At 37.1% G+C, this 22591-nt stretch overlaps 1 protein-coding gene across 2 annotated transcripts in view; it reads left to right on the top strand.

Moving 5' to 3' along the window:
* Positions 1–22591, top strand: part of LOC113047295 (protein kinase C beta type) — a 115662-nt gene that overhangs the window by 41818 nt on the left and 51253 nt on the right. For both annotated transcript variants that reach the window (XM_026208653.1, XM_026208652.1), the window contains exons 4-8: positions 5012–5123; positions 7739–7867; positions 16456–16612; positions 16747–16881; positions 21153–21249. In XM_026208653.1, the coding sequence (XP_026064438.1) occupies positions 5012–5123; positions 7739–7867; positions 16456–16612; positions 16747–16881; positions 21153–21249 (630 nt within the window). The remainder of the gene's footprint in view (positions 1–5011; positions 5124–7738; positions 7868–16455; positions 16613–16746; positions 16882–21152; positions 21250–22591) is intronic.

The following is a 22591-nucleotide window of genomic DNA, read 5'->3' on the forward strand; positions in this document are numbered from 1 at the left end:
ATTCTGGTAAAAATGATCAAAAGGTCACTATCATCTTCTGTGATGTCCAAAAAGGAACATTAGTATTTTGTGATCAGTGGGTCTTGATCAGATTTAGTCTGGTTGGCTTTGCTCTTTGCCTTTGACGTTTATGAATAGACAGAGTTCCTGTGCTTTTCATTTTAATGAGGGTTCAGTGATGAACAAAGCTCCTTAAATGATCACATCTGCTTTGAAGAGGGGGACGTGATCAGTGAAACATCACACCTGCACACTGTGTGTGTGGCTCAGGTTTTACCTACATTTTGGGATCAAATGTGCCCATACAGACCTGAAATCGGACACAAATCGGACAGTTGTATGCTTGAGGTTAAATCTATACACAATTAGGAAGAGGGTGTTTCTAGCACAAAGATGGTGCTATGATTTTATTTGCGTCTGTCACTTGCTGTCTCCTTTCCTGATCTGTTTGGACAGGCAGTGCACCAATATGTTGGGCTTAATTTCATCTACCTGCTTTCATCTTTTGTTATTGTTTGTATGCTGCTCACTGTGTCCCATTTGTATAAGATGACAGGGAATTATAATACAAATGAATAATACTTTGTCTCTTCTCTTTATTATGAGTGAATCTGTGTTTTGTCGGATGGGCCAGCGCTTCAGGGGTGACATTGTCATCAGACTATTCAGATGAGTCTACAAAAGCCCCTTCACACCTGCACCTACTCTGCATTTCACAGCCCTCTTCTGATGTGCCTTCTTTTGTTTGAATGGACCTTCACAGACGTGAGCACATCATATTGTTCTCTGTGCTGCTTTAGGCTACGTCCACACAAAGCCAGAGCTTTCCCTATCCAATCTTTTTTTTTTTCTTTTTTTTCTCGGCTCAAGAAATATCTGCGTCCACACGAAACCGACACAAAACGATGTAGTGTACATGCCAGACCAGCATGTGGTGCTGTAATTCATTTTAAGATGCACTAAAAATGGAGAAGAAGACTTGGACTATGCGCGTAAACCTTGCTCACGGTATACAAATGAACATTGAACAATACATTTATTAATCAGTGTTAATGTTAGTTAATAATAATAAAAAAACGTGAACAGTCGTTCAGTGTTTGTTCATGTTTTGGTTGCTGTTACATAGCGGTGTCTAAATGGGGCGAGATGTGGGCTGATGATGTCATCGTTTCAGAAAATATACACGGATTTTATGCGTACACAGCTTAACGCATCTCTGTGTGGACGGGGCCTTAGATGGTGCTGTAAATAGTTTGTGGTGCCATTAGATGCACCAATATGTTTTATTGGACTGTTTTTGATTGCTAGAAAATGTATTTATGCAAGAAGGATGCATTGAACATGAAATAGGGCTTTTTTTTTTTTTTAATGCATAGTTCACTCAAAAAAAAAATGTATATATATATATATATTTCCAAACCTTTGACTTTCTTCTCTGGAACACAAAAGAGAATTTAGAAAAATGCTTTAGTGTTCAATACAATAGAAGTGTGATCTAATGAGGTTTTGAACTCACATTACTGACATTCATTCTATAGACAAAAACATTTGAGACAGTCCTATAAAGGTCATTTAACTAGTAATTTAGTCAACGCACTTAAAATATGATTTAAAAAATGTGTGGTTTCGCTCAACCCCGTTCTATTATTCCTACTAGAATTCATGATATTGGATTTTGCGGATATCCAATATGCCGATATATTTCAACTCATTTTGACATTTAGCCAATAAAATATAGTTTATTTTGTTTCAAAACAACACCAAGTCTGTCCTGTGCAGAAATTTTAGTTTATATTTAACAAAAAATGACTTGTTTGAATTAAATAAACAATAATGAAGTTCTATTATAATGAGAGTCCATTGAACGCTTTGAAAATAACTAAATCACTGCACTTTTTTCCAAACAGATGCAGTGGTATCCTTAAAATTTTAATTGTAGATTTAACATTTGTAAATGTTCTAAAGCAAAAAAAGTTGTAGAAGTTGTGAAAATCTTTTAGACCTTGCCGATGTTATTTGTGCATTTTACTTTCATTTTATTACAAGTAGGATAACGTACTTCAATGCTTTTGTGTTCTCTTGCGAAACTTTGTAAACTCTGTTGCAAAGTATTGCATTGCAGAGCAAAGGTTTTGTGAATGAACTCATGGGCTTTGTACTTTTCACTAAATTAAGCATAATCAACACTTGTAACTTTGCCGGCAAACACAAGAAAAAAAGGGACAACTTGGTCCATAAATCACGGAGGCTCAGGCTTTAAAACTTGATTATACTTCATACTTGATGTATGGATAGAAGCGTAATTCCAATAGCGTCCTCAATGCGGTTTAATATGGCTGGGATGGTTAATATAATTTTAGTTAAGTACTTAGCTGCTTTCCATTGAGCTTTGAAAGTGCACTGGCTCTAGTGGTTTTCATATTGCTGTCCAAATTGCCCACTCACTCGTGTAGGTTTTGTGGTTTGCTCAGTGCTGTTTATATTTTTTCTAATGGGTCGCTATAGGTTTGGTTGTTTGTAGAGTGACTTCCAAATTGATACTTTCACAACTGTTCTCATGAAAAAAAAAAAAAAAGGAAAAGGATACAATGGTTGATGCATAGAAACGACCTGTGTGGCATGATTCAGTTGAGTAGTTGTGGATTTGTCACTCTTTTGAAGTTTATAGCTTCCTCTGCCAGAAACTAGATAATTGTTTATAATATGCTATAATATGATATAAAAGTAATATGCACACTGCTGTTTAATATATATATATATATATATATATATATATATATATATATATATATATATATATATATATATATATATATATATATATATATATATATAATTTATGCATTTAGCAGACGCTTAACAGTGACTTACAGTGCATTCAGGCTATAAATTTTTACCTATCAAAATAGTAGTATATTACAAAAATATTAGTCAGGATGGTTTGACACTGAAGACTGGAATAAAATAGAAATACAAAATAGAAAACTGCTGTTATGAAAATAGAAAAAATACTTTTACCCTGCAGGGCATGTACAGTGACAGTATCCACTAACAGAGGCCAAACTTTGGCCCCTTTGCAAGTATTTATTGTGATTTTTATTTTAATATTATCATGTAGCCTTGCTTGTTTCTCTCTCGCCTCATCCACCTACTCCCTCTCTCATTTGATCAGCACCTCTGCTTCCCTAAACTGTGTGGGGGCAACCTGTGTAAATTCACTCTGACCTCTTCTCATTGCATTTTCCTCTACTGTAAGAATATGTAGCACAACTGTGTGTAGGGGTTTTGTGTGTGCTGCATCCACTCACTGTGGCCTCTGTGTGCCCAGGCCACAGGCCACCGGCCGTATGGAAGCTGCTCTCTTTTTGTGTGAGTGTCAATGCCGCCATGAGCTATATTCAGAGGGAGAATATTAAAAAAGCTTCTTATGAATAGAAAGTCATAAAAGAGCGCCTGCTTAATTAATAATGGATGGATGACTTGGGGGGAGGCGAACAGGAAGGCTATTCTGGTGTGCCAGTGTTTCAGCTGTCTGGCAGTGCCCTGCTGACCAATGCACTCCAGTATCACTCAGGTGTCATCCTCCATCATTATATAATCTATATACTATTAATCAACACACACACACGCACACGTTTGTTTTTGTGAAAAGTGGGGACATCCCATAGGCATAATGGGTTTTATACTGTAGAAACTGTATTTTCTACCAACCCTACCCCTAAATAACCCTCACAGGAAACTTTGTGAATTTTTTACATTCTCAAAATTCTGTATGATTTATAAGCGTTTTGAAAAATGGGGACATGGGTTATGTCCTCATAAGTCACCCTCTCCTTGTAATACCTGTGTCATACCCATGTCATTATACACAGTTGTGTCCTGATATGTCACAAAACCAAGAGCACACACACACACACACACACATATATATATATACGGTTTTATTCTAAATAATAAAACAATGTTAAAATTGAATTTATATATCAAAGAGCACATTTTAAAAGCAAGAACAATCTCACTGCTCTTTATTTATTTTTATTTTTTTTAAATTTGTTTAATTATGTGTAATACACTACTGTTCAAAAAAGTTTAATGTTTTCAATGCTTACAAAGGCACCACTTGATGAAGACAGTAAGAACATTTTTAAATTTTAAAATCAAATTTTTATAAAAAAAAGAAGAAAAAAAAAGATATTGTGATGGTAAAGCTGAATTTTCAGCAGCCATTACTCCAGTCAAGATACTAATCATTCTGATGTGCAGATTTGATTATCAAGAAACATTTATTGTTCATTATCAATGTTAAAAACAGCTGCTTAGTATTTTTGTGGAATCCGCAATCAATTTTTTTCATATTTTCATATTCATATTCCTATTCATATAATTTTTTTGATAAAAGCTTAATGAAAAAATAAACACATTTAGATTAACATTTATTTAAAACATTAAATTAAATTTAACTGTTTTATAAATTTAGTTACATTTTTGTATTGTAAAAGTATGTCACTTTTGATCAATTTAATGCATGCTTGCTGAAAAATATATACATTTATAAAATATATATATATATATATATATATTTTCAATGGTGGTTTTGTGTGTGTGCGTGTACATTATATAATACAGTATTTATTACTGCACATATGTGAAATGTGTTGTGCAGTAGCAATCCATTTGCTATTAAACAAGTTTTTTTACTTTCTGATTTCAGATTTTAAATTTTTTAAACAATTAGCGAAAATGGTTAATATTTGAATATTGTAAAGTTGTATTGCAAAGAAAGATTGTGTCTTTACTTACTCACTTTTCCTTGCCACACCTGTGCTTTTACCATGTAAAATACCTGGTTGAATTAATTTATCTTCTACTTGTTTAAATGTACTTCCCCTTTAAGATCTTTCGCACCATGTATTTGTGTTATTGCAATCAACATTAATTCCCAGTTTACTTTTGGTAATTCTTATTTATGGCCAACGTGGCTGACTGCTCTGTTTTTTGTGTCTCTCTGCAGGACCCGCGCAGTAAGCACAAGTTCAAGGTCCACACGTACTCCAGCCCCACCTTCTGTGACCACTGCGGCTCTCTGCTGTATGGACTCATCCACCAGGGCATGAGATGTGACCGTGGGTATCTCTCACTTTCCTTGATTTCCACTCAGGCATAGATTAACATAATCAACCAAGTAGAATACTTATTTGCTTTTTTTTATAGGATATTATATATATAATTTTATATAATTTTTTAAATTTAAACAGAAAAACTACACAAGTCTGGGGTCAGTAAGAAATGTGTACTTTTATTCAGCAATGATGCATGCAATTGATCAAAAGTGACAGTAATTCTGGGGGTGGGGGTGGCGGGGGTTCTGTATTTTTTTATTATTTTATTACAGCTTCAATGAGCATAAGAGACTTCTTTCGAAAACATAAAAAAATCATGCCAACTCCAGACTTTTGAATGGTAGTGTAGGCAGCGTGAACTTTCTTATTTCCCAGTCTCACATGCTCTGCATCTATTGTGTTACCCACATTGGCTGTCATTGCAGGAATGATAATCAATTATTAAGTTCCACAATAAATGCATTAAACTTTTTCATGCTCAAATCATGCATTGATGCATTTTGACACCGTCAACTTAACATTAGCGCTCACGTTTGACGTCAAGCTCCTTGGACTGCTGAAGTGTACTGAAAAGCGACACATTGTTAGAATTCAAAATGTGTGAAGTGTTACTGTGTCACTACTATTCAATGTTTCATGATCCCATTTGTACTGTATACAGTGCAACCCTAGTATAATGGTTGGGTGATCCGTGTGTGTTACGTATCCCTGCGAGGCGAATATCCTGAGAACATAAACAGACTGTATGAAGTCCCGCTCACAAAGCACCTGACTGAAAAGAGATTTTCCATCTCACTGTAGCCAGCCTCTTATCCAGTGTCCAAAACATAAAACATTCAAAATGCTGCACTCACTTAGCAGCTGTCCAAGCCTCCGGGGCACAGATATTCACCGCCACATACCTGATTGTTGGCTAACAAATATTCATTGATATGACAGCGTCTTTTTCAGCAGCTCTTTACTCTCATTAATGTATGACAGGCAGGCAGGCAAGTGAACTGACAGATGGTGTAAAGATGAGGCCATCAGCATCTTCACCTGAAACCTGACACAAAGTTGTTATGGTTGCAGACCGGGAGTGCTATAATTACATCCGTTTAGTTTCCAATGCGTGCGTCGTCGTCGTCGTCGGAGCCCTCTACACTGTTTACACTCCAGCTATGGCTTGCGCTCCGTCACACTTCTGACTGAACTGTGGAGAAGTGCTCCAGTGCATGAAGGAGTACTGTGTGTGTGTGTGTGTGTGTGAGTGTGTTCGCAGTCATTTTCAGAAGTAGTCTGAATGCCAGAGTGCCTGTTTGCCTATTTGATATGTAAACTTGTGTTGAGTCCGGCTGCTTGTCTTTGGCCTGTGGCCTCCAACACAACAAAAGCAGCATTACTGTGATTAGCATCTTCACTACTGCTTTGTTCTTCAGCCCCCACTGACCCTGCTGTGAAGATCACTTTAGAGTAGTCAACCAGCCTGTTTATCTCTGGTGGAGCTGGATGGTTTCGCTTATTAAGAAGTATAGCAGCATCCAAAACACACATGCTGGCGATGATTTTAGCAGGAGAGTACAACCTGGACTACTTTGTGATACAACGTTTGGGGGAATTTATGTTTTATGATTCCTGTTTCATTGGTTTTCTGTTCATTTTTCTATCCATTATGTACCCCATTTAAAGAGGCCAGGTGGGAGAGTTTAAGTTGAATTGATATGTGTTTTCATGTTCTTATTCTGGTTTGTATATTAATAATAAAAAAAAGGAAAATACAGTTACTCTGTTCCATTATCTATTGAGTCAACTCCCTGTCTACTGTATACATAACCAGGTACCTTTTAGAACAGCAACTGAGATATATCAAATTTACAATACGATCTCATAAAACATACAGAATTTGGTTGCTACCTTTTCAAAAAATACTTAAATTTGCCATTTATCTGTATGTACCTTTAAGGTACTAATATTCACCTTTAGGTGTAAATAAGGTACAAAAAATTTTCACCAAGGTTGCATTTATTTGATAAAAATACAGTGAAAAACAGTCATATCGTTTAATATTTGAATATATTTTATTATTTAATGATAATGGCAAATTTTTAATCAATGATTATACCAGTCTTCAGGATCACATGATCCTTTAAAAGTCATTCTGATGTGCTGATTTGGTATTTCCTATTATTATCAGTGTTTAAAACAGTTGTTCTGCTTAATGGTTTTGTGCAAAGGCTGATAAAATTTCAATCTTCTGTAGCATATATTTCTTTTCTGTCACTTTTTATAATTTAATGCATTCTTCATGAATATATATATATATATATATATATATATATATATATATATATTCTGTGGCTATAAATGTAATTTCTAGGATTGCCTTTGCTTGCAAAGTATACATTTGCTGCAGTCTGCATGTTGGTAGGAGACTTATGAGTCACGGCTGAACTGCCTTTCATAGTTACAGAATTGGCTCAACAGGTCTTTGGTAGAAGGAAAGCACTTTCCCTTTCCGTCTGGCCTTTGAAAGCTCACACTTATATATAGATTCATGCATCATCTTTTACACAATGTGCATTTGTAAGTTGGGGTTGTGGTATAACATCTCTCCTCTCTCTCTGTCTCCCTCCATCCAGACTGCATGATGAACATCCATAAGCGCTGTGTGGCCAATGTGCCGAGTCTGTGTGGGACTGACCACACTGAGAGGAGGGGCCGCATCCAAATCACTGCAGAGATCAAGAACAATGTGCTCACCGTCAGCAGTGAGTCACCGCTGCCCACTCACACACATCACTGTTACACACATGTGCAGGGAAGCAAACACTCACTCACAGCTTCCTAAATAGTGCACCACTCGCTGGTGGATCCTGGACCTCTCGTTACCACACACATGCCTTCGTTTGACCCTTGAACAACAGCCAAAAATGCACTACAAAGATGCACATCTTGTATGAGTACATTCAGTTGAGGCATAAAGGATGCTGCTCTGGAGACTTGTGGGAATTTCCTAGTGTTTGATTCCTCCTAGTGGTGAATCCAAAGCAGCACCAGGTAGCAGGATATATTTAGACTAGCATGCACCATTTCAGGGCTGATCGCACTGGAAATACCCAGCTGCATTAAAGAAATACCCAAAAATAAAAATAGATTGCCGGACATTTGTCATTTTTATTAGCATTATACCTTCTTGTGTTAAAACTCAAGCGATGACGGCTAGGACATGGCTCTGCAGCATAATAAAAAAATTAAAAAAATGAAAATCCTGTCATTATTTGCTCACATGCTTGTTGTTTTAAAACCATAAGACCTTCATGTATCTTCAGAACACAAAATTATGATATTTTGATGAAATCCGAAAGCTTTCTGACCCTTCATAGACAGCAACACAACTGACACATTCAAGGTCCAGAAAAGTAGTAAGGACAACATTAAAATAGTCCATGTGACGTCATATGTTAAACCTTAATTTTATAAAGCTACGAGAATAGTATTTGTGTGCAAAGAAACCATAAATTTCAGCTTTATTCAACAATTACTTCCCTTCCGGTCAGATATTATCATGACTTGTGTGTGGTGCTGCTGTCGTTCTGATGTAGAACTTGGGACTTCTTTACAAGCATTGGAAGACACACGTATACGTCATGGTACTGTCGAGAACAGTCCTCAAATTCTGAGACGTAAGAAAATACAGTTTTGAATGAAATCATTTTTGTTTTCTTTGAGCACAAAAAGTAATTCTTAAAAAAAAGCTACTGTCACAGCTACATAAAATGATGGTCTAATTGTGGTTTATTATGGTTTAACCACTTGCCGTCTATGGAGGGTCAGAAAGCTCTTGGATTTCGTCAAAAATATCTTCATTTGTGTTTCAAAGATGAATGAAGGTCTTGATGAAGTGAATGAAGTCGGGTTTGGAACGACATTGGGGGAGTAATTAATAACAGAATTCTCATTTTGGGGAGAACTACACACTAATACAAAATACAACGCAGCGTTGATCTATATATGACTGGATCACTCATCGCATTCTAAACTGCCAACAGGCAGTAAAGCCACCTGAAGTGTTTGATCCACCATCTTACTAATCCCTACCAGCAGAGGGCAACATTGAGTAACAGCTAAAACACTGACCCTAAAATCACCCGATTCGAAGCAAATCAGTCAAACGGGATTAGTTTGTATGTTTTGTGTATGTAAATTCATTTTTACTTTAGGTGTTATCTGGTCGTCTATCTGGTTTATGGTCTTTTGGGGCAGGATATGAGATATATTTAAACCGTTTAGGTGGGTGTGTGCTGCGCACTGCTGACACAGGTAACTGATCCAACACAAACTACAGCTTAATTCTTTATGAACATAATTATTAACATGAACATATTAGTATCAGAAATGGATTTGAATATATTACAATGAATACAGTAACATCTGTTAATATTGCTAAATACCGAAATAAAAAGCTTAACTTGCTATCTTGGAAATAAATGTCTTTAAATCTGTACTGTGTATATAGTCAGTGATTTCTCTGAAAAAATGATGATGTGTATATTTTTAATGTCCTGATTGAGCAACATCTATTTCAGACCATCCAAGATCGCGCAAATATGTTTACTAGCATTACCGTTTCCATGTATAATATTGTATGCTAAATTAATAATTAATTTAACCTTTGTTTAAATCATTAACGTACCAGCTACAAAATGAATGCTGTTAATGAAATCTTTGAAAACATTTGCACTTAGCGCTGAATGACGAATAAAAACACTATACCAAAATTATATAAACAAATAACTGTACAAGGCAAATAAAACTATACAAACTATGTTCATGATGTTCGCTGCTGTAATGAACTTAGCTTTTTAATACGTAGGGGAAATTCCATTTAAAAAAAATAACCGTTTACATGCCTAGGGTGTTTGCATTGTAAGAATGTACAGAAATACTTCAGATTTATAAATGCTGACTTGTTAGGTGATGTTTTCTCATTAAAATCATACAACTTCCTATTAATTCAATGGAATGTATGGGAATACAAGGGAATACCAATATGGCGGCGCTGCGGCTTCACTTTCATAATGTCACGAGCAATCCAGTTCTATATTATAGATCAGTGGGACAAACCCAGCAATTGGGTTGTTTTGACCCAGCAGTTGGGTTACTTCCCAGAAGGCTGGGTTAAACCTTTAACCCAACTGTTGGTTGAAAACAACCCAATCGCTGGGTTTGTCCGTATTTTACCCAGTGCTGTGATGTATTTAACCCAGCTATTTTTATTTTATGCTTGTGTAGGGCTGTCAGAGCTTCACTACAGAATTATCGTGGCCAAAAGTCTTTACAACAACAGTATTATTGTGATGTGTATCGATTTTACTTATTTTTATTTTTTTTGAAAAATAAATGCCATCGGCCTAATTCTTCTTTTAACTTGACTTTCTTTATTGGCCAATGAATCCAAGTGTAGAGAGGCAGAGAGAGTAATAACTGTACAAATGTGTACAAAAGTAACTAACTGTTGATTGGCACGTTCTGCCGAATGGAGTGTTGAACATCCCGTCTTTTTTACCGAATCCCAAGAGTTTAAGTTTCTCATGAGCAGGTAGAGTGTCATCTCCTCCAACATGATTCTGTGTGCCAGTCCTAGAAGCTTCTGATTTAGGACAGGTGAAACCAGCATTACAGTGCAGTACCACCCACCTACAAAGTGTCCATCAGCTACTGACACTTTATTATTAACAAAATGATTGAATAATTTAGCAGTAACATGATATCAATATTTCATTTTTTAAAGGGTACATAACATACACAGTTTCACCTAATCTCATGTTAATCTTGAGTACCCATAGAGTAGTACTACATGTCCAAAAAGTCTTTAGTTTTATCATATTTCTAAAAGAAAAATACAGCTTTCCGTTTCTCTCCAGAAAAAGCCGAGCTCCTGGAGGCGTGCCGTGAGCAGAGCTATAATACTGATGTTTCGTGTTGTTTCCAGTAACATATATTCACTTATGTGCTGATTTCCAACAAAAGACAGAAATCTGATGCAAGTACTTACATGAATGTTTTTTTTTATCACTGGGACCACACCATGTTTTAATAGCAAATGTTGTGCAAATCCAGTGTCGACTTGGGCCTTGTTTATAAAACATTCATCACTGAAATGACCAGAACACACAAAGGCACTTGATACAAACTCCGTCGCTGCCCCAGAAAAACAAATTGCATCCACTGTTCATGTAACGCTGGGTTCTTTGGGAAGCTGAACACGGTAAACTTTCCCTCACATCCAAAAACACACTTATTTGGAGACTTTCTCAAACAAATCCTATGCAGCGCTGCCGACGATTTCCCGATGAAGCGCGTTGATGTGCGCGGTCTCACTCTCCTCTCGTCAACATGTGCACGAGTGCTTTTCAGAGAGAAATCCTGGTTGCACTTTATTTTACAGTATGTGTACTAACATGTACTTATAGTGTACTTACAGTGTATTTATCTGAGAACGTTCTGGTAATACAAGGTAACTATATGGGGTAGGGATAGGTTCAGGGTTAGTACCTAGTTATTACAAAGTTATTGTAATTACTATAATAAGTACATAGTATGTACATGAGGAACAGGACTGTAAAATAAAGTGCTACTGAAATCCTCATATAAGGAGTTCCACAATCGTCTACGTCATTAGAGCCACGTTTTTACAAACCCGGAAGTAAGATTTGAAAACTCCATTGCACCTCCCTCCCCCCCCCCCTTTAAGTATTATGATCAGTTTCAACACCACTTGTTAGTATTAAGTATCATGTAACAAAATCGAATTGTAAAAGAACTGTTTCCCATTGGGGGCAGAATATGACGGCAAGATGTCTAGTTAAATTCTAGTCTATAAAAAAAGTAAAAGTTCAATCCAAAATGGATGACAGCAGGGAGAAATGGACACCCACAAAAAAACTAAATGTCCCTGATGTCTAAAATGCGGCATGGGACAGTGATGAAGTGAGATGCATTTCAGCTCATTGTGAAATTCTATAGGGTCACTCAATAGCAACACAAGAAAGCACACTTAGTCTTCCTGTCTCTCCTTGGCATCAATACAAACACACATCCAAAACAAAAACACTTGTACACTGAAGAAATGGCCTCCTGTTCCAGCCAGTGAGAAGAAAAGACAGGAATATGGTGATAGTTTCAGTGTCCAGCAGAGGGCGTTATTCTCCTTCTCTTAGCACAAACCCGACTGAGGGAAGACTCGTGTGCTCTTGTTCACTCGACGATAATTCACCAGTACAGTTCCAAAACTCCACTGGAAAACAGAAGTTGAATATGTTTGGAAGAGCCTTCATTCATTTGTTTCCAGACAGAAACAAGTCAACGTTCATTATTCACTTTATCAAACATTCATGTAGCTCTGAAGTCTGAAGGTGTCATTAATCATCACATACAAAGACCAGTGGCACCTGATGTTGTTGATGTTTGATCTGATAGCTACATCATGATTTCTGTAAACTTGACTTGGAAGTCTAGTCTTTTTCATCACACAGAGCTTCAGAAGAAATCGGTTATGTTTTATGATACAATTCTAGTGCTTTTTGGAAAATGTTGTGTGAAGATTATTCGATATTTGTATTTGTCATTTTTGTGTGATCTGTGCCTTTAGCTTGACCCTTTGTAAACCCTCCATACTATATGATTGTTTTATATGAAAATAGCTTTCCAAACAGTTTATTAAATTATATCCATGATAAATTTCCAATTATTTTTTTCTTATATCTATGATATTAAACTATTATGTCCATGAGGAATCTGTACTTTGTTCTAATATCCACTTAGTTCCACTTAGTTGTACTTTCAGAGCAGAAGATGAGCTCAATTAAAGGAGATTTCTGAAAGACAAACCGAGAGAAAATTGATCAGAGTGCAGTTAAAGGGATTGTTCGGGCAAAAATGAAAATTCTATCATCATTCCCTCACTCTTGTGTCGTTCCAGACTTGTATAAAAAAATGTCCCCCGGCAAAACACAAGATGAGATCTTTTGAAAATAGTCAAAACAACATTAAACCCTTAAACCCCCCTGACTTCCATTGTGTTGACCTAAAAAAGTCATTCTTCAAAATATCCTCTTTTGTGTTCCAAAGAAGAAAGTAAGTACTGTTTTGGAACAACATGATTGTGAATACAGAATTGTAATTCTTGGGTGAACTTCTTTCTGGAGGGCAGTAGGCCTGGATCTGTGCAGCAGCGGGTGTGTATATGTGACATTAGCCTCTTCACACTGCTCTATATTCTGCCTTGCATCCCTCTTTTCAAGCTCAATCCTGTGCCATTTCACCCCGCGAGCCTCAGCTCCCATTTTCCTTTAGAATTAACTAACAGCCTTTAGCCTGCTAGCGGCTAATTAGCTGAGCTGCACCATGTAAAGAACCGAGGCGCAGACAGCCCTGAGCGCAAAAGACATTTTTAATCCATCACGCAGTCCTTTATAATTTAATGTCATGCGACTGTGCCGCAGATCTGCTGAGCGTACAGTAAGATGAATGGCACCACTTCCTGTCGCGAATTTGAAAGACCTGTCACTTAAAGCTAATGAATTGACCAATACCTGGATGGAAATGGGGCAGCCGCTCTGCCTTTAAAAGGTCCTTTCCACCTCATCTTTCTCACACTCGCACTCTATTTGACCACCAGAGCACTTGCTGGTTGATAAATGTTAGTGAGGCAAACTGGGTGACCATGTTTAGTGTCTTGTTATGTGGCTTCTTTTTGTGAATGAAGACCTAAATCTTGCACTTAAATCAGCTTTAAGAGATAGTTAACTTGAAAATGAAAATCCTGTTGTTTTATTACTCACTCTGAAGTTGTTCCAAATCTGTAAGGGATTCTTTCTTCTACTGAAAACATAAGAAGATATTTTGAAGAACGTTGAAACCATACGGTTGGATGATACAAGGAGTTCACTTCCAGAATAATCCTTTCCTGATAATTTACTCACCCCCATGTCATCCAATATATTCATGTCTTTCTTTCTTCGGTCGCAAAGAAATTAAGGTTTCTGAGTGAAATATTCCCTATAGTGGTTGAAGTGGCAATATTATTATTAGGGGCTGCCATCGTTGTTTCGCGAGCTGTGTGATGTCAGAGCTCAGAACTGGGAGTACATCGATCTAGTACGAGTTCACGGGTGGAAAGTCACGGGTTTGACTGCCATTCCAGTGCACTTTCGCGGGTATAAGGTTGGAAAAACACGGGTTACGGGTTGCCTGGAATGTGGCATTATCTAGCAAAACAAATCTTCAGGTTTAAAAAAAAAAAAAAAGAATAATGTGCTTTTTAATCACAAATGCTCATCTTGCACTAGCTCTGCGATGCGCAACTTCACGGACTATGTAGTCACGTTGGAATGAGTGGCTAGTTCTTCGTCTGTGTATTTTTGTATAAAAAGGTAGTGTAGGGCGAAAAACTCCATCTTATTTTCTCCTCCGACTTCTTTGAGTCTACTTCACGCGTGACCCTGTCAGCGTGATTACGTAATATGTGAGGTTAAGCTAGTGCAAGATGAGTTTTTACGGTTAAAAAGTATGTAAATTCGTATTTTTCTTAGAAAATGACAGATTGTTTCGCTAGATAAGACCCTTATTCCTTGGCTGGGATTGTGTAGAGCCCTTGAAGATGCATTTCAACTGCAATTTGGACCTTCAACCATCGAAGTCACAATCCTGGAATGTTTTACTCAAAAAAAATATATATATATACATGTATATATATATATATATATATATATATATATATATATATATATATATATATATATATATATATAGTTTTTGCAACTGAAAAAAGAAAGACATTAACATTTTGGATGACATGGGAGTGAGTAAATTATCAGGAAATATTTCTTTAAAATATCCTCTTTTGTGTTCAGTTCAGTCTTGGAACAACTTGAGGATGAGTAAATAATAAAATAACTTTTAATTTTTTGAGTGAACTGTCACTTTAAAGGATCCGGTCAGTTCTAGATCTCTTCAGAGCACCATCTAACACACAGAAGACCATTTGCTATTGAGTTACAGAGTTTTTCACCTAGAGGGAGCAGTGCTGCTTAATTATTTGCTAAAACATTAATTATATTCCTACAGCCTTTTACACTTTTGTCTGTTAGATTGATCAACTGTGTTATTCACTACTATATAAATGAGATCAGCATTTTTTTAATCAACTAGATAACACTGAGTTTCCCCACATCTCTGAGCCAGAAAAATAAGTGTATCTTGTAAGGCAAAGCTTTTGATATATTCATGCAAATATTCTTACATGGTCAGTGATCCTGCTTTCTCAATTACTCCGTGTGCAGGGCTTTCAGAACGAACATGTTGTGCATAACATTTATAAGCTGGTGAAATAAACCCTGCTCTGTGAGCACGACGGTTCACGCAGGAGTCTGTCTCTCTCTTCCTGTCTCCGTGCTGCAGTACACAGCTGTCTTAATGAACAGCTTAGCCTACCTTCACACACCACTCATTATGGAAATTACACTAGCCACAAATCTCAAGGCCACAGCAGCCTCCTGCATTAATTGTTGTAGTGGTCAAGTGCTGAGGTCAACCCCAATTACTGGGATAGTGTGTGTGTGTGCATTCGTAGCCCCACACGGCCATGAGAGTTCATGAGGTGCAAGTATAAATGATTGACAGCTATTCTCTCACATCTAGAGTCCATACTTAATGATTTAAAGGGTAAAGGGTTCACATGGTTAAGATTTTATCAGACACTTGACATCCTATGCAGAACTTTTGAAAAAAATAATGTATTCAGTATCTATAAATAGTATTTTTTATAATATATATATATATATATAAAAGTACTTTTTAATCAATATACTACTGATATGTTCCTGTGGCTCAGTGGTAGAGCATTGCGTTAGCAGCGCAAAAGGTCATGGGTTCAGTGTAGCCAGAATAGCCAGAATGCAAGTCACTTCGAATAAAAGAGTCTGTTAAATGTATATTTTTCTTTTATATATATATATATATATATATATTTAACTATATGTAAAATACATTTTAACAATATGATTAAAATTCACGTAAATAAACAAAAGTCTAATGGGTTACGTTATTTAGAAGGCATTAAAATAACTTTGTTAATAACACATTGTTTTTTTTGTGCCGGACTCTAAAAACATAATCTGTGCTTAACATATGCGATATTCATTGAGCAAAACTCCCAACAAAAAGTTGATATGCACTGTAGTATCTTTTTATTTAACGTAAAGATTCACTTGGCATTGATTGCACACTATAAAGAGTGAAAGTAGGAAATCTTGGTCCTTATATCTATGATATAATCTCTCTTTCTATGTTACAGTTAAAGAGGCGAAGAACCTGGTGCCCATGGACCCCAATGGACTCTCTGACCCCTACGTCAAACTAAAACTCATCCCTGACCCCAAGAGCGAAAGCAAACAGAAGACCAAGACCATCAAGTGCTGCCTGAATCCCACGTGGAACGAGACCTTCACATTGTAAGGAAGCTCTCGCTCTGTTTCCGACTCTGCCAAAAGATCAGTCATTTGTTTGTCTGTGAAATGCAAAATCAAATGTTGAGCTTGATTTCTTTGTCTCTGTCCGCCTCCCTCCTGCGCTCTGTGTCTTACAGTAATCTGAAAGAGTCTGACAAGGACCGCAGGCTGTCTGTGGAGATCTGGGACTGGGACTTGACCAGCCGGAATGACTTTATGGGCTCTCTGTCTTTCGGCATCTCGGAGCTTCAGAAGCAAGGGGTGGACGGATGGTGAGGAGATCTGCTGATGCACACATGTGTATATATATACCTCAGTACAAACGAGCAAGTCCCCACGGTCAAATAGATTGTGTACACGCTAACATCAAACTCTTGTGTCAGCTAAACCGCATTGCATATTACAGGGTTTGGTAGACATGCAGCAGTCTATACACGTCTAACTGGTTCAGTCGTCCCTGGATTTGAAGACTCTTGCTCTTTCAGAAGTCCTCTGTCTGTCTTTTCTCCCTTCTCAGTAGTGCTCTTCATCTGAGAGCTCTCCTCTCCTGTTTTCTGCTCTCACACACAGTCCCGTCCCTTCTCGAACACCTTTTAAACGCATCTCTTGTCAGCTAGGATCTGTGCTTTTTTGCATTGCATGAGCCCCCTGTGCATGCTTAAACGTGCGGGTTATTTGACAGAAGTGAGTTAAATGAGAAAGGTCAGAAATCTTTGCTCTCTCTCTGTCAGTTTTTAGATCTTGTTTTTTTTTTGGTCTGATTTGTCAAGTCAGAACAAGTATCTAGAGACTGAAGTGTCTAGTAGTTCTTTCTCACCCGACAGATAGTTCCCACAGTTATGGGATAGTATTACGTAAAGGTTGTGTAAACCTTAGGAAAATGTTAAAATTATAATCATTTCTGCGATGGGGTTTTTGATTCCCAAACTAATATTCACCTAGCAATAGACCCTTTTCCCTCATTTTAAATGCAGATTTTATGTATATAAAGTTATTTATACTGTGTGAGAACAATATTAAGTTTAAAATAAAACAGACAACGGAAATAATATATAAACATGTTTTAATACTAAAACCAAAAAGGTTTATTTAAATATTATGAGGAATTAACTTTTTTTGTAGTAACACTATAAATGCTGTTCCAAAGCAGTTTGACAGAGCATAGGGCCAAATAACCATTTTTCATGATACCTAAAAAGATGAACCTGTGTATAAACTCTTTATGAACATTAATGCATAGCAAGGAAGTAGAGGTAAACTAAATATTAGATTAGTTTATTTTTACTATAAAAAAAAACATGAGATAATGAGTTTATATCTATTCAAGAGTACAACCCACTATTGAAAGATAATAACCAAAAAGTTTAAAAATGTAAAGATATCGTGCTAACCTTAAAATGACTTTCTGCTTGCCTTAAGCCACCTCTTTGAAGCATAAACGTATTGAATAGTACACAACGGAAAACACAAAGAAAGCCATTGATTAGTGAGCTCGACTAGTTTTGTTTTTGATTCTCATTTTTAGTTTTGATTCTCAGTGGCTGTGCTGATGCTACACATCCCTGCTGGCCGCTGTAGCTGGTGTCTCCTCTCTCTGTGTGTCTTCTCTACAGACGGGACTTTCACCAGATGGTTTGATGAGATGTGTGTATGTGTTTCGTGAGGGTGTTTCGGGGTTTTTGTAGCTGTTATGAGCTTCTTTGTGACTGCGTGGCTGCTTCCTGCCACCTGACAGAAGAGTACAGAGTGTCAGATCAGAGGCGAGACGTTTCGGCTCCCCAGTGGACCTTCAGTCAGGACAGATCCACATGATCACAATCTCATTGTCAGAGCTGTCACTTTCTCAGCACAACACACATTCATGTTTGCAAAAGGACATGGAGTCTGAGTTTGAATGTCAGAGGAGAAGAGCAACTTTGTTGAAGATTTTTTATTTTTTTTTATTTATGTGCAGGATATAAAACAATTAATTAATTTCTAATTGTGTCTTGATATTAAATTGCTGACATTTCAGATCTGTTCTTATCTGATTCCTGGATTAATTGATAATTAAAGAGAATTTATAGATTGGCAGGAGTAAAACTGTCTTTTCAATGCCAAAACCATATAGAAGGTCTTTGGCTCATGTAACTTAATTTGATGATATTAAGTCTAGGCTGGATACCTTCCAAAGCCCGTGTGAGAAATTGAATATGTATGGCCTTTATTCTGCATGTAGCGATCATTAACCACCTATGGCCATGTTTAGCCATGACTCATAAAAATTTCCACATAAGAATACATAAAATGTATCTTTTATATATACATTTAAGGCAAGCCCAGAATTAAAATTTAGTGTCCATTTTTATATATACTTACTATTTTATTCAGCAAGGGTGCATTAAATTGATTAAATGGAAGTGACAGTAAAATATATATATATATTTATTAATTTATATTATTTGTCTTATTTATTATTTGATTATTTGTCGTTTTCTGTTAAAGGGCACCTATTATGCTAAATCTACTTTTACTAGGTGTTGGCAGTGTGTGAACACGACCACCCTACATTGATAAAAAGCCACACTCCTCATTATTTAATTCCCTTTAAACCAAGTCTGTCTCACTCAGAGCCGTCCACGGGGGGTGGCCTGGTGACTAGAGCCACTGCCCCTTTGCCCTTATCGGCTGAGGTTTCCCCATCTCACCAATCCCCCATGACCCCAGCTCAGAGCTATCTGTTACCACTCTGCTATAGATCCACTGATTCCGGTTATCCACCCCGTTTTCTTGCCCGCTCCGCAGCATCCCTCTCAATCTGTGTGTCGCTCTCTGGAGAGTGGAGAACACAGTCCCCGAGGGTCATTGCATTACCAGGTAGATGCATTAAGAACCACATTAGTCAGTGTTGATCTGCTGAATTAGTAATTAGTTGGTAGTTTGTCTCAGAGTGCGAATTACCCCACCATAATTGGGGGGTACTGCTCCTTCACATCTTCTATGAGCATCATGGTCCACTACCATATCAATCCCCACCGTGATCGCCAAGTGCAGCATGTGTTTATTGTTATTAAATTTCCAAAAGAGAACTGTCAACACAAAAGTTAGAAGTGCACTGAAATACCATTCTAATTCTGGAGACGGGGCGGGAATATGCAGCTCATTTGCATTTAAAGTGAGACAGCTCTTTTTTTAGGTGCACACAAAAAATTACATTTTCCAGCTGTTATAATAAATTATCTGTTGGGTAAGACATATTCTGAGGACACCCAAGACAAATATTACATCTTGTAAAAAAGGGGCATTATACTGTAGGTGCCAATGCCATTTAAAGCTGCTTTTTTAAATTCATCAAATAATCCTGAAAATAATTTATTATTGATAATAAATGTATCATTGATTAAAAACAAAACAAACAAAAACATTTGATAATAGAAGGTGTATATTGAGCATCAAATCAGTAGTAACAGGCTGTAAGGGCTGCTGAAAATGTAGCTTTACCATCACCAAGCAGTTTGTTTTAACTGTATTTTTTATTAAATAATTGCAGCTTTATTGATCATAAGAGTCTTTAAAAAAAGGTTTACAATTAGAAGTATAATGGAAAACAATATGAACAAAAATAAATAATAACAAAATAATTAAAGAATAATTTATGAATAATATAATATGAATGCAATGAAACCATTTTACAAAAAAATCCTATTAGTCAATATTTTAATATTATTCAATGTCTTTGTCTTTACCAATAGAATTCAATGGAATTTGTGACCATAGTAAGCTAGAAGTGCTTTTGGGAAACACACCCCTGATCATTTCATGCTATTTGCCATTCTACCACGCTTTCCTATTTTTGTGAATGTGATGAGGACGACGCTTACACACCCTAAAATCTCTGCAGGTCTAGATGTGAAAGGAAGGAGTGTGGGGGAGAGTACTGCAGCCATGACTCATCTGCAGTCATAAACACAGCACACACACACACACATGCGCGCGCGCAGACCAGAGGCACGATGAACACAGGGCCTCCTATCACATCAGTAGCAATAAAAGAGGTGGAAACCCAGCGTGCTGCTCTCTCTGAGGGAGGTGCTTTCAGTGGTAGGTCTGTTGCTTTTTGAACATGTCGTCTCGTTGGGTCCCGGCAATGGTCACCTCACACCGTTAAACAGGAAGCTGATTTTCTGCTATCAGGAAGCACAGATGTTAGAAGAGCTAAATATGAGACGGGGTATCATGCTGTCCCTCAGATGCTTGAAAGCTGTCTGGGGGCAACTCCAACCAGTTGGAATCCTCTTCACACATGCACAAAGTCAAGGTCGTCCCTACTGAGAGGGAAACTGTAAGCGTATGAATGGTTTAAATGAGCTGAGGTTATTTCGTAAAATATGCTGTTTCAGGGAAGCGTGCAATTCCTTCATCGGCCAGATGGAGCCAGTATCAGAGGAATTAATGTCTTCACTGTTGCTGAACCATATGTGAGACTGCATATCCTGCTCTCATCTAACTGTCTCTTATTTTCTGTCTGTCAAACACACACACACACACACACACATACATGCAGGTTTAAGCTGCTCAGTCAGGAAGAAGGCGAGTACTTCAACGTACCTGTCCCAGCTGAAGGAGAAGAAGGCAATGAGGAATTCCGGCAGAAGTTTGAGGTGAGCGAATGTGTGTGTGTTCACCTGCTTTTATAGGTGTGCCTAAAGAGTATAGTGTTTCTTTGATTTATTTAACAATAGATAAGTCTAGAGAACATGGCTGTCTTTAGGGGTCGACTGATTATCGGTGCCGATATTAAGCATTTTTATGGTTATCGGTATCGGTCATTTCCAAAACTGATTTGCCGATAAAATGAATTTAAAGGTTTTTGTCAGATCCCTTGTTATTCTTATTTATATTTTGACATTCATTTGGTTTTGTATTAGGTATTTGTTATGTTTTATTTTGTGTTTGGTTTATGTTTGTTTTGTGTCAAGATTTATAAAAAAAATTGCTTTGTTTTTATTTTGTTGTTTTTGTTTTAGTCTGTTTTTATTTTTGTTTTGCATATGGATTTTTTTTGTGCATTTAATTGAGTGTTTTTTACTTTGTTTTTTATTTGTGGTTGTCTTTTGTTTGTTTGTTTTGTTTTTGCGTTTACTTTTGTACATAATTATTGTTTCTTTTTCCATCCTTTTGTTTCTTGCTGTCATGTACAGTACTTGGGGTAGTGGAATATTCTCCTTTCTGCTTTGGAAAAATGCAGTCATTGTTACTTAGAATGGAGTCAGATGGGCGGGACAGGGTTTGAAAACTAAGAAGGTACATTTAGCTAAATTATTATATTTGGATAAAGGATTATGAGGACAAACACTTCTTAATTTGAGTAAAATTCACTTGAATCATGCCTAATAAGACCAGGAATGTATAAAAGAAAATAGATCCTGTTTTGATTTTATGTTGATTTTGACTCTCCCAAATGGGTGCGAGCAGGTAAAGTGAACAAGAGAGAGGTCTATGTGCATGAAGCATATATCACTCACTGACAAATCTGGCATAAATACACATTAGCAAATCCTAGCGTCCTCCCAAACTAATCACACTCACGTCAACCTGCATTCTGCTCCACATGTCCCAATTTGAATACAGAGTAGAGATGACTGAGAGGTATCAGCACGAACCTCCTGATCCCTGGGCTTTCTTCACCACAGATTGATTCAGGCACATTTTAAAGTCCCCTTTCCTCTGGTTTCCACTTTTTTTGAGAGCACACAGTAGTTAGTAGTTCAGACATATTTCTCACAAAGTTGATAGGTGAAAATGGTCTTGACAGTCGGTTTGTGCGGGTTGGTTGGTGTGCGTGTGGCTTGTATGTTCGATGCTTTGTTTGTGTATGTGTGTGTGTGTGTGTGAAGGGGCACAAACTGTGCAAGTCTCTGCATAATTCAAACGGTCCCGCGAGCAGACCCAGTTGTAGACCCAGTGCATGATGGTATTATTTATGAACAGCCCAATGCGAAA

This window comes from Carassius auratus, chromosome 28 (assembly GCF_003368295.1).
Source record: "Carassius auratus strain Wakin chromosome 28, ASM336829v1, whole genome shotgun sequence".
Taxonomy (NCBI): domain Eukaryota; kingdom Metazoa; phylum Chordata; class Actinopteri; order Cypriniformes; family Cyprinidae; genus Carassius; species Carassius auratus.